The following is a 20217-nucleotide window of genomic DNA, read 5'->3' as shown; positions in this document are numbered from 1 at the left end:
TTCTCCAGAACACAGCTTCCTCCCAGCGTCCTTCCATCAGGTTGGCATTTCTAGCAGCCAGAGGCGAGTCCCAACTCTCCTTGTGTAGGTGAGCGTGCGCCCTCTGACACGTGCCGGGCACAGGAGCTCCAACACTCCGATTCACCAGCCCCTGCTAATGGCTCAGGGAAGACTAAAGCTTCTCCTAGATAAATCCTCCACCAAAGTAGAGCCCTCCAGGACACTCATTACCTCATGCCGTCCAGGTTAGCTACTTTGAGAGGTGCAGGAATGCTATAAATTGGATTTTTTTCCCCAGCAGTGGTAGAAGCCAGACACCCTTGAAGTAAATTGTCCTTCATCCTCCAGAGTCCCCAAGTGGCATTTCAGAGCACAGGAATTCACTCTTCTACCCAGACGTCCCTCTCAAACACTGACCGAGTTACATACCCGAGGTCCTAGCGGCAGATAATATCTCCAGACCAAGCACCTCTCGTGAACAATGCAGGTCTCCACACCAGCTCTTCTAAGGAGAAATCATTCAGAGCACCCCTGCCCCAGTGCCCTTGGGTTATCACAGTCAAAATACGTTTTTAAGTAAAAAACCTATTGCGGAACGAATATATATACATGTACGTTTTCAGAGTTGAGGCGAATACATGGTTCTCTTTATAGGTATGTAAATAACTCTCATAGCACTACAAAAATACAAGTCATCTGGGAAGTTTACAGTGGTCCCCACTCCTGTAAGATAATCAAAAGCTGATTAATCAAGTTATAGTATCACCCTTCAGGTTAAAGTGCTCCGATATAACTAACATTGCAGCCAACGTGTGATCCTGAAAAGGGGTTCTGCTGCCAACCGTCCTGCCTCTTTACCCTCCACAGAACAAGAACATACAGAGAAGAGACCCCCAGTCTAATGACTGTTGTTGCCTCAAGCCCTGCCCACCACGCTGGCCTGTGATCTTCTTCCGCCCCGGAGAGAGGTCAAAGTTTGGTAACAGTCTGTCACAACCAGGAGGAAAGAAAAAAAAACGAGCAACACAGAAACATTCTAATTCCAGCATTAGGTTCCGTACAAGGAAACTACCTGAGGAATCCGAACTGGAGCTATTAGTTCAGAAGCGTCCTAGCTTTAAAAAATAGGTGTGTTCTTCTAGATTTAAAAATACAGCTAACCAAAACTAAGTGTTAATCTTCTTGCTCTTCGTAATTTTGTAACAAGGGTTGGTGGGGGGCGGGAATCGCCAGGAAGTGTTGCTGAGGAAATCAGGGAGCCAAGCAAAGGCACTGGGGAATAGGCCACAGGAGTCCTACTGAGATGATCCCATACCTGGTGGAACCGAGTAAATGCTTGGGCCACCCGATCCCTTCTCAAGCACTGACGAGGCCACTCTAGCCAGCAGGAACCTGGCTACCGGCTACCGTGAGCCTTTGACCAACCCCCGTTAAGTGAGTGCAAAGTGAGGAATTCCCTCTTCTGCTTCTCACGTCCCCACAGACACGCCCTATGGACCGATCAGGAGCACACTGTAAGGCTAAAGAGTAGTGCAGCTGGTGCTTAGAAAAGGCAGCTTGTTCCAAATCTACAAGGCACACTCAGAGGCTTTCTTTAACCTCCCCTGCTTCGGTCAAATCAACAAGACCAAGTCCAAGAAGCCCAGAGGTTTACACGGTATCAAAACTTAGCACCTGCAGCCAAACATCACCCTGAGCTACTCAAAAGCCAAGCAAGTATGTGCCCGGTCCTTCTCATTTCACCCCACACTTCACTGACGGGGCGGGGTGGGAGGAGGAGTACGTAGTTTTAAATGTCAATATCGAAGAAAGAAAATCCCAATGTTAAATACACGAATAACCCTGCGCCATCTGAGTCTCTGGGCCAGGAGCAGATCTTATGACCACATCTCTGGTCAGAGCATAAAACATTTACAATATACTTAAAGGCACAGTGGCATTTAAAAATAAAACCCTGGGAATGTACAGTAAAAGATTCATTGTAATAATTAACCTGGCTTCAGTTGGTGGAACTGACTCTTGCCAGATAACAGGCAAGGGAGGCAGCTGGTGACTTTGAGCCTGTAAGCTGGTTATCAGGCATACGGAGTCCTTGGCCTCAGGAGCAGATGGAAACAAACTCACAAAACAGTCTCCGTCTCCTAGGCTGACGATTCACATCTTTCCTGCTTTTTTGCCGACCTGAGCCGGAATACGGAGGATGTTGGGGGTCTCCTCCATGACCCTCACGAGCAGATTGTCAATGTAGTCTTCCAGCTCGCGAACCTGAAACTCCTTCTTGCTTATCGTCTCCTTCTGTTTGAGGACCAACTGGATCAGCTCATCGTGGGTTAGCTGTGCATAAGCAAAGGCGGGGTCCGAGGGGTTGTATTTCTTTAGAAGGGGAGACAGGGGGAGAAAAAATGGTAAAGTCAGCAAAGAAGGCAAATATCGTAAAGAAATCTAAAAGAGGAAAATGTTATTAGCGATCGGAGTCTCCTGGGAATGTATTTTCAGTTCCGGTAGAAAACCGGTTTATTGACAAAGTTTTCTGTAAAGGATCAGAGAGTAAATAGTTGAGGCTTTGCAGGCCATATATGGCCTGTGTTGTCTGTTCTTCTTTGTTGGTTCGTTTGTTCTGTCTTACGACTTTTTAAACATGTAAAAACCATACTCGGCTCACAGGCTACAAACCCCTGGATTAGACTCTGGATTTGAGGTTTTAGGAAATGTAACAATTGGAGGTCTCTGGACACTAGGAGCTGGCACAATGAAATATCAATGCGAAGTTGAGAGCCCCAAGCTAAGGCGGCCCATGAAGAAACCCTAGTGACAGAAGGTGCAGGAGACGATGCTCACCCATCACCACCCCACGCAGCTGCTCCTCCTGGACTACCTGAGGAGTCCACAGGTAGGCTGATGCACTGGCCACTCAGAGACCCCATTTTAAATCATTTCATACTTGAGACATGTTCAGAGTCAGAGCTAAGTGCCACGGTGGCGCATCACCCAGTCAGCAGCTCAGAATCATGGCACACACTCTGGGCACACAGCGGCCAGTGCCAGGGCTGAGCGGCCCCACTCTTGCCAAGAGCAGGAGCCCTAAGGAGTTACTCCATCAGCATTTATAATCTGGGATGACTGGAGTCCAGCTGCAAAGTGACCAGGCCCAAACCGTGAGGAAACACAAGATAAGGATTGAATGAAAAGTACCACGTCATACCAAGTCTCCAGCTGGAGAAGCTAAGTCAAGAGCAGAATCATCATTCACTCTTTTGACAACATGATAGAAGGCGCTGCTCAGTGCAGCGACGTAAGCTGCCTACATGCTAGCCAGACATCAGAGAGAAATCCCATCCGTCTTATCCTGGCTCGGAAGGAAAGCACAGGGCTCGTAGTCCCGGCTTAGAAGCACACACCGACAATTCCATGCACAGAGCAGGTTTTCACCTAACACAGGCTGCACGGAAACAGGCGAGATGTTGGACTACTTTTTCAAAAAACCACTTCTCCCCTAATCCTTTTGTTGTTTTTGTTTTTTTAACTTGTTGAAGGCACACATTCCTCTGGACCTCAGTCACCCTATTAGTAATTCTGAAACCATCTTCAACCAAAAAGTTGAGTGTCTGGAAAAGGATTCTGGAGACTGGTTGTACAAGGTGAACGTACTTAATGCTACTGATCTGTACACTTAAAAATGCTTATGATCCCTTACGCACTGTTGCTGGGAATGCAAGCTGGTGCAGCCACTGTGGAAAACAGTACAGAGGTTCCTTAAAAAATTAAAAATAGAATTGATCCAGTAATCCCGCTACTAGGTATTTACCCAAAGAATGCAAAAACACTAATTTGAAAAGATAAATGCACCCCTATGTTTGTTGCAGCATTATTTACAAGAGCCAAACTATGGAAGCAGCCCAAGTGTCCCTCGTCTGATGAATGGATAAAGAAGTGGTACACACACACACATAATGGAGTATTACTCAGCCATAAAAAATGACATCTCGCCATTTGCAACAACGTGGATGGACCTAGAGAGTATAATGCTAAGCGAAACAAGTCAGCCTGAGAAAGACAAATACCATATGATTTCACTCATATGTGGAATTTAAGAAACAAACCAAACGAACAAAGAAAAAAAAGAGACAAACCAAGAAACAGACTCTTAACTGTAGAGAACAAACTGATGGCTACCACGGGGCGGGGGGATGGGTGAAATAGATGATGGGGATGAAGAACACACTTATGATAAGCAGAGTAATGTATAAAATTGTTGAATCACTAAACTGTACACCTGAAACTAATATAACACTATATGTTAATTGCGCTTGAATTGAAAATTATTTTTTTAATTTTTAAATGCTTAAGAGGGTAAAAGTTTTATGTTATGTTTATTTTACCACAATTTTTTTTTTAAGATTTTATTTATTTATTTGAGAGAGAGAATGAGAAAGAGCAAGCATGAGAGGGGGAGGGTCAGAGGGAGAAGCAGACTCCCCGCTGGGCAGAGAGCCTGCTGCGGGACTCAATCCCGGGACTCCAGGATCATGACCTGAGTCGAAGGCAGTCGCTTAACCAACTGAGCCACCCAGGCGCCCCTATTTTACCACAATTTTTAAAAAAGGAGTTGTCTTGATGTCCTCAAGGGTTTTTAGATTATAGCTCTGTCATACAAGGATTTTATTTATTGAAAAATGTGGATCATTTAAGATACAGGGCAAGACGGTTTGTGAGAGAGAAAGATGAAGAAGCCTGGAGGCAGGAGCAGCAGGTGCTCCTGGAGAGTAGAGACCAGGTCCTTAGAGTGCCTCACACACTAGGGCTCAGAGAGCTGGACAACCAAAAGCCCTCTGCTACACAGGAAATCGGGACAAACTGCAAAGATGGGGCGTGACAGCTCAACTAGACTTTGAAGACAAATTAAAATTCATTTTCCCCAGGGGCGCCTGGGTGGCTCAGTCGGTGAGGCGTCTGCCTTTGGCTCCAGTCATGATCCCGGGATCCTGGGATCGAGCCCCGCGACAGGCTCCCTGCTCAGCGGAGAGTCTGCTTCTCCTTCTCTCTCTGTGCTCTCTTGCTCTCTCTCAAGTAAATAAATAAAATCTTTAAAAAAAATTAATTTTCCTCCAAAATAACAGAATTCTGCTTTCACTATAAAGGGGATATTTCCTCATAATGGAAAATCTCAAATGCAGAAGAGGGAAAAAATTATTACCTGGAACTCCAACACATAACATTTGGGTCTCTTATTTCTTCCTTGGTTTCTTTATGCTAAGTTTTATACTTTAAGCATCATGCAGAATATGGTTTTCAAGCATTTTAAAATTACTTTGTGAGCATTTTCCCATCACTAAATTTTAGCAAAAATAATTTTTAAAAAAGATTTTACTTATTTATTTGACAGAGAGAGAGAACACAAGCAGGGGGAGCGGGAGAGGGAGAAGCAGGCTCCCCACCAAGCAGGGAGCCTGACTCGGGGCTCAATCCCAGCACCCTGGGATCACAACCAGAGCCGAAGGTCTGCAGACACTTAACGGACTGAGCAACCCAGGCGCCCCCACCTTTTTTTTTTTTTAGCAAAAATCATTTTTTTTTTTTTAAGATTTTTATTTATCTATTTGACAGAGAAAGACACAGTGAGAGAGGGAACACAAGCAGGGGGAGTGGCAGAGGGAGAAGCAGGCTTCCTGCCAAGCAGGGAGCCCGATGTGGGGCTGGATCCCAGGACCCTGGGATCATGACCTGAGCCGAAGGCAGACGCTTAACGACTGAGCCACCCAGGTGCCCCAGCAAAAAATCATTTTTAATGGATACTTAAAATTTCATTATATTTTACCTATCTCCTTTGCTAGATATTTAGATTTTTTCAGTTTTCAAATTATATATAACATTTTTATTAAAATGTATGAGCATAAATCTTTGATCACGTCTCTAAAATATTTCCTTATGATAAATGCGTAGGGTTGAAAAGGCATGTGCACTTCATACCTTACAAACTATAAAACAGCTATTCAATTTGGATTTCATAACCCAAAGGGGAAAGAATGTAAGACTTTGAAATCATTAGGCAATCCTAGATATGTGATGACTTAAAAAATTATAAAACAATCCAGCATTACAGAAAGTGAGCAACAGCCATGGCGAGGAAGAGGTACAAAGAAAATAACCATTAATTCAAGAAAAAACACTGCCCATTGTCACATATTTCCTTCCAGGATTTTCACCTTGGATGTTCCCACCATAGTTGTAATAATAATGACGTATATTCAAATCTGTGTCTAACTTTTTCCATATTAACAGGACAGATGATTTTTGGATGTAGTTGGCTGTATTATTTTTAAATGGAAGTGTTAAAGCCACCTGGGTAAATAATACACTCCTAAGTTATAAATCATCTATAAGGGATGGAGGCCCTAAAACAGCAACCCAAAAAAAACCCCATTATGATAATGACTCAGTTAGCTTTTCATAACTTCAGCTGTGCAATTTCTTTCCCTAACCTCGCTGGTACTTTGCAACATTCCAAAGAGTAGTTACTTTTGTAAATATTATTTATGGCTTAGTACAAAGCATCTGTTATATGGGGGGCCAAGAGGAGCCGCTAGGAAACTTTCCATATTTGCTCAGAGTATTTACTAGGTATGGTCCAGGACCAAGCGCTTTGTTGCAGGCAGCCAAAAGGGCAGCTGCCGGGCTTACAAATCATGAGCAAAATAAGCAGCAGTTGCCTTTGTTTTAAGGCAAGATATTCTCTCAGTCAGGGCCAGGAGATAAGCCCCTGATTAAATGAGCTTTGAAGAATAAATAAAATGGGAGCCAAGGGTCTTGCTCACTTCCCGAGAGCTAGGTGTTTGTTTCTCTTTGGAGCGCAGCTGCATTCCACAGTACAAGAGGGGATGGGAGGCTGCTCCATGACCCTAGTTTTCATTACTGTCCCTTTTATGCTGTTCTTTTGCCCGGTTTCCTGGTAAATATCGTTAACTCCTGGAAGGTAAGTGCTGCCTCTTCACACCCTCAGAGGCCCGCCAAGCTGAGCTGGGCGAGTTATGGGGCATTTTTAGGCTAGGGCTAAAACATAGCAGAATGATGCTCACTTACCACTGGCCCCGGCAGCACGCAGTACAAGGGAAGAGAAGGCAAGGCAGCTAGAAGATGCTAGCTCATTCGCCATGACCATCTGTTACCACTATTCAGCTTCCTTCCCTGAACCTCAGAGCCCCAGCTTTCAGTAAACCCTTCGCCCAGCTCCTGGCGGCAGAGATGCAATGGAACCCAGGTGGTAACAACTAACTGGCACTTTAAAAACGCTTACAGGGGCGCCTGCGTGGCTCGGTCGGTTAAGCGTCTGCCTTCAGCTCGGGTCGTGATCTCAGGGTCCTGGGATTGAGTCCTGCATCGAGCTCCCTACTGAGCTGAGAGCCTGATTCTCCCTCTCCTCCCTGCTCATGCTCTCTCTCCCTATCTCTCTCTCTCACAAATAAATAAAATCTTAAAAAATATAAAAATGCTTATAGGAGTAAAGGAGACATAAGCAAGAAATTTTTATTCTAAAATCGCAAAGACTACTTGATGTTTTACAGTGCATAGGACTGTGAAATTCTCATTAAATGAAGCGTTTAGATGCCCTGGACTAAAATAGAAATAAAGTTTATTTCTACTGACAGTGGTCCCCAGTAGTCAGGAAATTCCTCTCCACATATTTGAAACGCAACACAGCCTTGCCAACCAGTCCCTCCGTAAATCATTCTCCTCCAGCCCAAGTGATAATGAGTCAAAGACCAGAGGTTTGCAACGAGGCAGTGTTCCATAGCCTCCCGACTTTAGAACCAGAAAAGGCAGGATGGAGATGCTCCAAAGCAGAGATCATCTGGGGGGTTGGCTTGGTTTCGCTGGTGGGCAGGAGTTGTTTTTTTTTAAAGTTAGCCCAAGTTTTTGAAAGAGAAGAGATCCTCTAATCAAGCGATATCCTTCCTGGAAATTTAGCTTAAGAAGGGGAAAAGTTCTATGCAAGAAATTGTTGACTATAACATTATTCACACTGAAGAACAGAAAATCACCCAAATATCCAATAACAGGGGAATGGTTAAGCAAATATTGGTACAACCATTTCAAAGACTAATTAAGTAGCAACATGCAAAAATGCTTATGATCTACTGAATGAAAAAGAGAATCGAACAGTGTTTCTATGTGGGCGATGGAACTGGAAAATCACCATTTCGCCACTGCCATATTCACCAATGGATCCGAAAGCCTGAGAACAGGATGTTTACATAGTCTGAAATTAACTCCCCACGAATTTCATATTGATTGTAAAAGGGGAAAATAGGAACTTTACACTAGAGAGCCTTGTGGACACCACCTAAAGTCAGTCATCAGAGTTAACATGCCCACTACCACGACAAGCGGATGTAATGTGCCTCCTTCTACGAACCACTGAGAAGGACGCATGATTTGCACGGTTAATTCCTGCCAGGAATGCACGACCTCAACCAAACCATGAGGAGATAGCAGACAAATCCAAACAGAGGAAAATTCTACAAAACAACTGATCTAAAGTCTTAGAGAATGTCAAGGTCTTGAGAGACTTCAAGAAGGCTGGGGAACTGTTCCAGGATAAAGGAGCCCAGGGAGACACGGCAACAAAACAGCAAGAGATCCCGGACTGGATCCTGGACTGGAAAGAAAAACAAGAAAACTAGGGAGCACACTCATGAGACAAGAGGTGAAGCTCAAGTATGGGCTACAGATGAGAAAAGAGGATTACATCAACTTTACATGTCTTGACCTTGATTAAATGACCTTATTCTTAGGAATTACACACTTAAGTATTTAGTGGTAAATGGGGCATGAGGTAGGCAACTTACCCTCCAATGGTTCAGACAAAAAAAAAAAAATGTATATATATACAAAGAGAGAATGGACAGGGAACAGGAGAAAGAGAGGGTGAAAGTGATAAAGACAATATGGTAAAATGTCAACAACTGATGAAAGGTTTATAGCAGTCCTTTGTACTATTCTTGCAACTTTTTTTAAGTTTGAAACGATTGCAGAATAAAGTTTCAAAAAAGTATATCTAGGCAATGATGACAACCACAAGAATTTTACATTCTTGCCAAAAGATAAGAAAAAATACACGGGGAAATGAAAATATCTGATTGGAACAGACCAGATGGTGGGTGACATTTTCTTCTCACCAAAAAGCAGCACCGGTATCAATCACGTTGCTTGAGACCTAAGCAATTCAACAATAACTAAGTAACTCTCAGGGGGGCAGTAATAATCCCCTGGGAAGCGTGGAGGCTTCCAAAGATTATCTGCAGACCCAGACGTTTGTATGCTCAAGTCACTCCTGGCATTACCTGCTGCCGAAGAAGGTGTATATCATGGTGACTCTAGAAATGGGTTTTTTCATAGATCCCTAACTAGCACGCCTACTTCTTGGAGGAGACATACCTTCATCATGGTCTCATTGATCAAGTTCTCACTGATGATGGTGGCGGTGCCCAAGCTGGAGTTAGCAATCTTGGTGGCTGTTGTGTTCATTGGCTTCACGGGGTGGAGTCTAAAGAGAAGGGGATAGGATCCTTAGACCTTTCAGTAATGACAAAACCGAGAAACCGTCCATCTCGCGGATGGCAGCCGGCGAGACAGACAAGAGGGCAGAGTGGTGACAAGTTCTGTTCACACCTCCAGTCCGACACACACCAGCGTTCCTGTGGATAGGAGGGCGGCCAGCACGAGGCAGCCACATGCAGGCCCACCATGCACACCGGACAGCCAGGTGTCCTGGTGCTCTCACAAGACCCCCGGTCTCACTGTCAATGTCAGAAGAACATTAAAGACAGCCTCTGATTTTGGGGGCAACTACAGCCTAGGACCCGCACCGTGGGAGTCACTACTGAGCCTTCCGTTCCTCAGCTTCACCTTACAGCAAGCTTTCAGCACTGCTGGGTTCTACCACTCCGTCTCGGCTGCTTTCTGATGCTAGGAAGAGACGGGCCACAGGACATCGTTGTGGTTCGAGCGCCCCAACTCTGACTGGGCAGAACAATCCCTAAACTACCTCTGAAGACTGGCACTATGTTCTCCCTACAAACACAGGAGTGTCTCGAGGAGGTATTCCCACCACGGGGCGGGGGGAGACCCTTTGAAAACAGGCCCTACCAGCACAGCACGCGGGTGTGCCATCGGGACAGCCGTGCAAGCAGAAAGCCAAAACCCCCGCAGGCAGAAGGCAAAGGGTTGGGGGGGGGGGGGCGGCGCATCGCTCCCATGGATGAAACGATCTTCCCCGACTCTCACCTGTGCTTGGCTGACCCCGTTGCCGCGCTCGGCTGAGCTGACACTGGATGTGTCTCTGAGGGTGAGACCCAGGCCTGAAGAAGCGGCTTCCTCTTGCTAGAATTTTCCACCTTACCAGCGGAGCCCTCTGCTGTTGCTTTTTTTTGAGATTCTGCTGTACCGGTGGGGTGAGTGTCAGCGTGTGGGCTGCTGGGGGAAGAGTGTGTAACAGGAAAGGTCTCAGAAAAGGAGGGGCTGGATATAGGAGAATCCAGGGCCCTATCAGGAGGCTGGCCTGGCCTCCCATTTCCCATCAGCTTTCCCTTCTTGCCACCGCCAGGACCTGGCAGCCGTTTATCCAAGCGTGAGCCCTTGCCAAGATCTGGTTTGTGAATTCCTGAAGCTGCAGCTGGACCTGAAGACGCTGCAGCAGATGCTTTAGGTGCCTCTGACCTGAGGTCATGCAGGCTCTCCACAGGCGCCGCCCACCCGTCTGCCTCGCCCCTTGGCCCCTTTTCCATCTCAGGACGGGCAGGGGACAGGCTCAAGGAAGAAGGCCCTCCTTCCAGGGCCGCCACCTGGGCTGTCTCTCTGTCGTCTTCAACCTGATCCACTCTCTCATCATCCGATGCCACCTCAGGAATGGAAGGAAGGGTTAAGGCCAGATCAGCCATGACTGGAGAGTTCACACCTGGGGTAGAGTGAAGGCCACTCAGGGGATCGGACAATAAACCTTCGTGATCACTGGCTTTGCTCTGATTTTGAGCCATAAGTATATCATCTGGCTCGATCGTCAAGAGGGGAATGTCTTTCCCTGAGCTTGCTTCACTCACGGGGCCTTCTGAGACGCTCTCCTCGCATGAGGGGCGGGGAAGGGGGTCTGCCTCAGAAGCCGGCACACCGCACTTCGCGCGCCCGGGTGGGGACACAGCGCCCTTCTCTGCGTCCTCTGCGTGAAGGGACCCAGCAGGCTCCCGGTCTGACACGTTTCCAGCAGCGGCTCCTTCATGCGTCAGCTCCTGGGGATCACTTCTGTCCTCTTCCACCGGCCCGGCGGACTTCTCTAGCTCCTCTTGTGTAAAGAGCTGCTCAGAAAATGACACGTGCTTCTTGATTTTCTTTCGGCTCTCGCCCACATTCTCTCCGTGTCTCTGCATCACGGAGCCAAGAGGGGGAGCCGATTCTCCCATCTGAAGAGGGGGCACCCCTTCCTTCATGGCAGAAGTCATGCTGTCTTCCTGAAGTCCGTTCTCCCCAAAAGACGCAGACAGACTCTCCGAGTCCGTGTCTGCCCCCATCGGAGGCCTCCCCACTGGGCTTTCAGTCTGCCCACTTCTGAGTGAAAGGGCGAATGTTACTTCTTGGGCCTCCTGAAATGAAGGGACATAGTCTCGTTCTGAGGGGGGAAACCCCAGATCTTCCCCCTGGTGCCCCATTTCAGGCTGCTTCAGGAGAGACTTTTCTGAGTCACTACCGACGGTGCTCTCTGGGCCTACCTCACTGGTCTTCCTCATGGGAGAATCTTCCGTCCCTTTACAAGCTGGAGTGGGTAGCTTTTTGGAAAGTGACCCCGAGCCACCAGAAATAGTCTTTGGAACTTGTGTTAAACTCTCCCTTGGCAATTCTGCCTTAAGGAGCAAAGATGGCTCTTCAGGACAGGCTTGGCCCTTATCTGAGGAAGGCCAGTTCTCAACCGGCGTGGAGGTGGAAATGGGAGCCACTATGGGAGATGAGAAAGAGAAGACAGAGGGAGATTCAGAGGACGGTGTCTCTGCACCATGCCCCGATTTAGAAGGGACTGGTGTGTGGCCAGAACTGGAAAGAAGAGCAGAGAAGAAGAGAGGAGAGTCAGGGGAAGAAGGAAGCCTGGCTGTGGGTTGAGCCTCTGGAGACACGTCCAGTCTGCAAAAAGGACAAAATAAAGTCTGCAGGTCAGTTGCAGATGCATCGTGAGAGGCGAGAAACACTTACAAATAAAGTTGCTCCAAAGGGGAGAACACTTTTATATTTGGGGCAATATCTTAAGAAGTGAGAGACGGAACATCAATCACTTAACGTACGAAAGGGACACTTTTATCACCAACACACCTGCCACACGAAGGGCTATTGCAACAGAAACAGAAAGCTCCAGGTAAAGCAACAGCCCACAGTTTCTTTTGGTGATAAACAAAAAGTATCTACAAAGTTCGAAGCAGTAAAAGATGCACCTGAAGGCAACAGGCACCAATCCTGAAGAGGAACAGTCTGCGTGTGTGTGTGTGTCCGTGTGTGTGTGTGTCTGTGTATTTGTGTGTGTGTGTGTGTGTGTGTGAAATCAAAGTAAGCAGAATCTCAAAAAAAAGTCTCTCCCATCCCAGACCACAGAAATATTGTCAGTGTGAATGTGAGAAAGCAGAAAGCCCCCAACGCTCACTCAGGCTCTTGCAACGAGATGCACACTGAACACGCAGAGAACGGGCACACTCGAGAGTGGGCCAAGGGTCTCCCGTGCCAGCACACCAATGCCAAATTGCAAGGAGGAAAGATATCATCCGCCTCAAAGGGAAATATGTGACAAGAACTCTAAATAAACACATGTTCTGCACATGCCACAACCAAAATCTGGTCTGCCCAACTCGCAATACTCAGAATCTGCTGCAAACCAGGGCATTCCACTGGGGGCTGATTATCTTACTGAGACGGAAAGCCCATGCCTGCTGGCAGTGGCTCTGGGCTGGGACACATCACTGTAATCTGGGCCAGGGTGGGCCAGCCAGGCAGGCAGGCGGTCAGGCAGGATGGGCTGGTAAAAATAACTCAGGCCATTAAATGCTTGCCATACACTGGTACCACCCGGGATCCACATGCAAGATTTGCTCGACCGGCAGACCTTGCTGACCACCACGAACAGTGAGGTGCAGACCCTGCACCAGGGGGGCTAAGACTCACCGAGGCTTGACAGCTTTGGTCTGCGGAGCCCTTGTAGAGCCGACAGCTGGTGCAGGTTCTGACTTGGGCTCTCGGTCAGCTTCCGGTTCTGTGATCGGCACTTCCTCAAAGGGATTCAGGGATTTAACCCATCCAGAGATGACAGCCAGAGTGTCCTTCTCAGAGCTTTTCACTAGGTCTTCATCAGGCCCTGGCTGGTCCTCCCTTGGTTGGACTTCCATCAGCGTGCCTTCCTTCTCCTTCCCTGGGATGGTAGGCAGGCTTCCACCCTCACTGCCCTTAGCCACGTCCTTCTTTCCCGTCACCAGAGAAAGCAAAGAGGACTTCTTGTTCTCCTGCTTTTTGCTCTCTTTGGTTTCTTTTGCAGCTTCCAAGCTCGCCAGAGCCGTGTTCTCCCGAATATCCCCACTGCCCTGCGGCTGGTAGGTCGGCAGAGACATGGATTTCGGAGAGTCCTTTGTGGAAGACTCAGAGAACCGCCTGTCGGAAGACACCATCCCTCCATCTCCAGGCTCCTTCCAAGACCTAGGAGCCAGGTTCTCGGTGGAGGAGAAGAGATGCTTCTTCCTGAAGCCCTGGGGGGACGGGGAAGAGGAGGGGGTACTGTCCTTGGTCTCACTCTTGGCTTCTGGCTGCTCCATGTAAACATGGTTCCCGTTGATACAGACATTAGAGCGAGAAAGGACATCATTCTTAGACCGAAGGCCGCCAAGAAAGGAGAGTCCTTCCTTCTTGGGAAGACTGAAATTGATCTGGTTCAGTTGCTTAGCATCTGCACTCTCTGTTCTCTTGTGAGACATGACTGTGGAAAGAAAAACAAAGATCAAAAGGAAACAAGAAGTTAAACGACCGGTTCACAACCGGAAGGGGGTGACCATCTCTTGTGTCTGAATGCATTTCTGGTTATCGGCATGGGGGTGTGTTACTGGCATCTAACAGGTGGAGGCCAGGGATGCTGCTAAAGATCCTATGATGCACGGGGCAGTCCCCACAATGAGGAATTATCTGGCCCCAGCTACAAACGGTGTGGAGGTTGAGAAACCCTGCATTAAACCAATGAGAAGGGCAGAATCTGGCCAACAGTAAGGATTTGGTCATTGAAACTGAAGTTCAAATCCACAGTTAATTCACAGTTAAAGGAACTAGATTCCTCAACTTTCATTAAAGATGATTCCCATGAGGGTTAAACACATTAATAGGATTTCAATAAATATCTGATGAGTTAATAAAATGTCAGAACTGCTCTAAGGTTCTATGATTTTACTCTTAACTTAAAAAAAAAAAAAAGCCTGGATATATTCATTGTTAACTCCAAAAGCTTTTTTAATGTACATCAGTTACAGAGCCAGACATTTTATTTTTTTATTACTTTTTTTTAAAGATTTTATTTATTTATTTGAGAGAGAGCACAAGCAGGAGGAGCAGCAGAGGGAGAGGGAGGAGCAGGCTCCCCAATGAGCAGGGAGCCCAACATGGGACTCAATCTCGGGACCCAGGGATCATGACCTGAGCCAAAGGCAGGCACTTAGCCAACTGAGCCACCCAGGTGCCCCGAGCCAGACATTTTAGAAAAGAAATTTATACATTCTTAGAAACCAGAGGGCTTAGTAATAGAGAAGCCTTTCTAACCAAGATTAACCACCATCACCACCATCACCACCACCATCATCATTTCAGTAACCCAGGAACTGAATTAAAACCTTCCTCTTTAAGATTTGCTTCTTCTCTCTTAATGCAAATAGGCTGAGAGAGAGCGCCCAAGTAAGAAGGAGGAGAAAACTTACCATCCGAGGCAGAGGAGGATTCATCCTCATGGTCATCATCCTCCCACTGGGACTGAAAGTCTCCAGGATGAAGCAGCACTCGGTCTGACTTTGGAGTAGGCAGGACGGACATGGACTGGGAAAGTGGCGTTTTCTGCAAATTCGACTTCGAAAACAGGGTCTTGATCTTCGATTTCTTTTTCTTGTCTTTGGAAGGAGACTCATCATCACTGTCAGCGGAGGGTGTCACGCTGGGAATGATGGCTGAAGCAGTATCTGATGCGCTATCCTTACGCTTCCCCTTGATCTTGTCCTTGAGTTTCCCAAATGGATTCCGAGACTTGTCTTTCATGGAGAGGTCAAACATGCTAGCAGTCATGTTGTTTCTCATAAACTGGATGTCAACCTCAATTTCTCCTCGCTCTTTATCCTTCTTTCCTGGTTTGGATTTCAAGGTATACCACCTACAAGGAGAAAGGCTGAGAGGTTACCCTGGAATCAAAGAGCCTAAAACAATGTTCACTGTCCCCATTAACCAGTCTCTCTTCTTTGCTACCACCAACCTCTTACATAAGCACATTCTTGGGCTCTCTTCTTTGGAGTAGAGGGTGGGGTAGGGGAATGAGGGCAGAACTTGCAGTTTCGTTTTTGAGAAGACATCCACCAGGCAAAGATAGGATCTGATTCTGTACTTAATGTACAGTCACTTAAAAATCTTGATTCAATAGCTATTTCTAACAATAAAATAAACATGGGGTGGCTGGGTGGCTCAGTCGTTAAGCATCTGCCTTCGGCTCAGGTCATGATCCCAGGGTGCTGGGATTGAGTCCCATATTGGGCTCCCTGCTCCACGGGAAGCCTGCTTCTCCCTCTCCCACACCCCCTGCTTGTGTTCCCTCTCTCGCTGTGTCTCTCTCTCTCTGTCAAATAAATAAAATCTTAAAAAAATAAATAAATAAAATAAAATAAATCAAATATTCCAACCAATCATTTCCTGTGACTGGTATTTTCCGTCAACAGGGTAAAAATGCAAAGCTCATACACAAACAGTTAAGGCAGAATGCAAATTCACACACACATCTCAGAAAAAAAAGCAAGAGTTTGTAGAACAGTCCCTGCCAGGGAATAATAGAAAATATAAGACAGAGTAAATATGTTTTTTGTTTTTGTTTTTCAAAAAGAATGAAATATGCCAGTCACAAAATAACATTGCGGAACACCTGGGTGGCTCAGTTGGTTAAGCGTCTGCCTTTGGCTCAGGTCATGATCCCACATGGGGCTCCCTGCTCAGTGGGGAGTCTGCTTTTCCCTCTGCCTGCCGCTCCCCCTGCTTGTGCGCTCTCTCTCTCTGACAAGTAAATAAATAAAATCTTTAAAAACAAATGTCATTGTATGATTCTACTTATATGAGGTACCTACAGCAGTCTAATTCATAGAGTAGGAATGGCGGTTGCCAGGGGCCAGGGGCAGAAGTGAATGGAGAATTAGTATTTAATGGGCACGGTTTCAGTTGGAGAGAGAAAAAAGTTCTGGCCAAGGATGGTGGTGACGGCCGACGGCGGCACAACAATGTGAATGTACTTAATGCCACAGAACTATACACTAAAAAAATGGTGAAAATGGTAAATTTTGTGATGTATGTTTTACCATCCTAAAAAAAAAAAAAAAATTGGAAATTGAAAGGAGGCATTCTTTCCTAACTTAATAATCCAAAAAAGAAATCTTTCAAACACTATTCAAGTATTTCAACTGGTCGTTTGCAAACTACTTCAAGATATGGCAAATATTCTATCAGTCCAACTCTCCCGAAAGACGAACGTCAGAAAAAGGAAATCTCCCGTGGGCATTTTCCATCTGGTGAACTGCAAGAATGTGAGCCGGATTAGTAGCATGACCACTATAGAGCAGAAAAGTCTGAATACATGGTCCACTGACAGCCATCCCCAGGGTTACCGTCACAGACTGAGAAACCACATTTGGATGTTCTGTGTGGTGACCTAGTTAAGAGCTGAGGGCCGGGGACGTTAAGGAAATGATAGGTTTGCTCAAACGGGCACAGTTTCCTCTTTCACCCTCAGCCGGTCTTGCTCACAGGGCAGATCGCTGCCCCACTATCTCAGCTTACTGTACACTAAAAGGAAAGGGGCAGAGGAAGCCGACATCTAACACTTAAACAGCGCCTACAGCATACCTGGCATTGTGCACACTTAGGGATGTCCTCATCTAAGTCTCACAAGGATGACATGGAATGGACATTATACCCATTTTACAAAGACACTGAGGCACACAAGGCAGGTGATTCGTCCAAGGTCTTGCAACTGGCAAAGGGCATAGGCAGGATTCTGAGTCAGTTCTGCATTTCTCCAAAGCTCCTATTCTTTCTCTTACACCAAACTTCCCGCTTCGCACTCTCTCCTAACTCACCTCCCCTTTGCAAGACACGAGAGGAGGGCTCAAATTTAAATTCTTTCTGAGGCAAGTTTAAGCTTCTCATGTGAAAGTCCTATCATAAGAAAAAAAGAGGTGTTCTCAGAAGAAAGGGGGAAAACCCGCCATACCCAGCCAGCCCTCATAAATCGTAAGATTACATATAAAGTCCAGTATGCAAAGCCATCGAGAAGAACTTAGACTGGATTTCAAAAATACAGCCAACATCGGAGAAGATGATGTGCGCTATGATTCTGGACCTTTAGGGGAAAATCTTTTATGGTTTTTAAAAACCACAGGCCACAGCTGGCAGGGGCAGTGGAGATGAAAGGTGTTTACAATACCACCTTACCCCTGCCAGTCTGGTGTCTTTCCAGTATATCTTCCAAGACCTAGCCTGGAAGCTTTTGCATGCTTGTCATTTAGATGTCCAGAAGATTATTTGTATTCTTCTCTTCGGACAGTCATGTGGCTCAACGGTAGCCTGGGTGATGAAGGGTGGTTAGCTTTTGTAAATACCCACTGCAGGCACCTGGAAAGGGGAAGTTGCTGAAAGCTGACTGCGGAGCTCAGATGACCACACCAGCCACAAGCAGTTTCACCTCTCCACCCTGGGGAGGCCCATGGGTCAGGCCGCCTCCCCAAGCTCTTCCACGCAACTCAGTCCCGACCCGCAGCCTCCCAGGGGATGCAGAGATGACCTTCAAAGATGCAGAGACCTTCAAAGCAGGCTGTCGACAGTTCCTGGGACCAGCCCTCCTCTCCAAAAGTATCAGCGCCAGTCTGTTCTGAGTGACGCTACAACCAACTCTAGAATCCTCCCTGGGGAACCTATTATTACCCGATGCACAGGTTCGGTCCCCTGGCATTAAAGTGGGATTTGTTTGGGGAACCTCTAAAACCACTAGGAGGTGTGAACAGATGCTTCATCAACTGTTCCTATCATTTATTTTCACAGGCAAACCTAAAACCAAACACCATGTAGCCAAGAACAGGCACAGGGCTATTTAAGGATGGGAAGAGCAGCCTGAATCATAGGTAAGCGTCCCATGCAAATGTTCAGAATTTTTAAAAATCTGTGCTGGATTTATTAAAGCTGGAAAAGAAGACAGGAATTGTTTCTTCTCACAGTATTACCCTCATCATTAAAAATTCAAACCGTTTAAGCAAGGGTTCTTGCACATGCATAACTCAAAAATAAATGAAAGCCATGATTCATGAATGTCTCACCCTAAGAAATCCCAAACCAGACACATTTGTAGGTTTCAACATCAAGCTTCAATTCAATTTTAAGTGTTTCTATCCATTTGTTTTTGTTTTGCTTTGTTTTTTTAGCTCATTTAATTCCATCACCTCACGGAAGTAGTTCATAAATAATGAAGTCCCAGCAGGGCCACACAGCCTCTGATGCAAAATGGGCGTTTTCCAGCATTGCCTTTCATGGAGGCCCAGAAAGCTTGAATTATCTCAGAAATTAGGGCCAGGTTCATTTTCCTAATCCAAAGGGCAGAGTACATAAAGAAAGCCATCATCCCAAGGTAGTGAGTTTGTTTTTAAGCCCATATTCTGGAAAAATCCTGCAACCGATCAAGAAAAATCAAGCAATCCCTTCCACAAATAATTATTTTAACTTATAATTAAAAACCAAGTTCTTCAAAAATCAAAAGGATCTCTGAATACATAGAAAGTGACAGAAGACTCACATAAACTATATTTTAAAGTAATAACAGGCATAAGGTAAAAATTCAAATCATACAAAACAGTATAAAATGAAAACTTTACTCTTCCTACCCCTCTGTGCTGCTCAGTCAAGTGATGGTCCTGGGCATATATACACAAAAATGCCTATTATCCAAACAGGTTGCCCTGCTGTTTTGGAGTTTTTTGGGTTTGGGGTTTTGTTTTTGTTTTTTGGGTTTGTTTGGTTTTTTGTTTTTTGGGGGTTTTTTTTTTGGTAAAACACAAGACAAGGCAATGGCTAAAAATATAGAAAAATTCATTCATGTCTTCTATTGTCTGGATCCGCATTGTCAAATCTCCCGGGGTTTAAACAGTCATTTTGAGAAGAGCTAAAATTATCCAACCATGACCAATTCTCTGGGTCAGTCTGCTTTGGAGCGCACCGTTTCTCACTATGCGGCTCAAATGCATGGAAAGCTGATCACAGGGGGCCTTCCATCGGAATGTGGCAGGGTGAGGGCAGTGTGGTTCCTGCTTTTGGGAAATGAAAAGTCTCACAGCAATGCAGACTTTCGGGATTACACTTGTAAAGGACTGGTTGGTATGTCTCAAAAATAATCTTTCTGCAGCTGAAACAAACATGTTTTTCCTTTAAAACATTCCAGAGGCAGACAGGTACAGGGAAACAGTGCCTTCAAAGATTCAGTTCAAACATTTTTACGTAGCCGGCACTGGAAATACAAAACAAACGGGCCAGATTCTGCCCTAAAAAGCTTACCCTCCAGTGGGAGAAAGAGACCAGGCTCACCAAACATCACCAAGTGTTACATTAGGACCACTGCTGCCTTTTCTTTCTGACTTGGAAGCACGAGAAAATAATCAGACACGGGAAGAAGTGCCTACTAAAGGGTACAATTTTGGGCGCCTGGGTGGCTCAGTCGGTTAAGCTACTGCCTTCGGCTCAGGTCATGATCCCAGGGTCCTGGGATTGAGTCCCACATCAGGCTCCCTACTCCGAAGGGAGCCTGTTTCTCCCTCTCCGACTCCCCCTGTGTTCCCTCTCTCGCTGTGTCTCTCCCTGTCAAATAAATAAATAAAATCTTTAGGAAAAAATAATAAATAAAGGGTACAATTTTATCCCAAGTAAGGGCTCTCACAC

The 20217-nt window shown here is 46.1% G+C and overlaps 1 protein-coding gene across 3 annotated transcripts in view; it reads right to left on the bottom strand.

Moving 5' to 3' along the window:
• Positions 1–301: 301 nt before the first annotated feature.
• RAB11FIP1 (RAB11 family interacting protein 1) overlaps positions 302–20217 on the bottom strand; it is a 30945-nt gene continuing 11029 nt past the window's right edge. The window contains exons 1-6 of one of the 3 annotated variants that reach the window (XM_064585552.1): positions 18609–18649; positions 14973–15415; positions 13189–13990; positions 10282–12162; positions 9433–9541; positions 302–2373 (exon numbers count right to left, since the gene is read on the bottom strand). In XM_064585552.1, the coding sequence (XP_064441622.1) occupies positions 2155–2373; positions 9433–9541; positions 10282–12162; positions 13189–13990; positions 14973–15415; positions 18609–18634 (3480 nt within the window). In that variant the 5' untranslated portion in view covers positions 18635–18649 and the 3' untranslated portion in view covers positions 302–2154. Of the gene's footprint in view, positions 2374–9432; positions 9542–10281; positions 12163–13188; positions 13991–14972; positions 15416–18608; positions 18650–20217 lie in introns of those variants that run through there. The other 2 variants (XM_045879834.3, XM_045879835.3) reach the window with 2 other exon arrangements.

This window comes from Mirounga angustirostris, unplaced genomic scaffold (assembly GCF_029215605.1).
Source record: "Mirounga angustirostris isolate CCGP_5_RB_7025 unplaced genomic scaffold, mMirAng1.0.hap1 SCAF_2, whole genome shotgun sequence".
NCBI classification, from domain to species: Eukaryota; Metazoa; Chordata; class Mammalia; order Carnivora; family Phocidae; genus Mirounga; species Mirounga angustirostris.
This window is presented reverse-complemented; position numbering and strand designations above follow the sequence as displayed.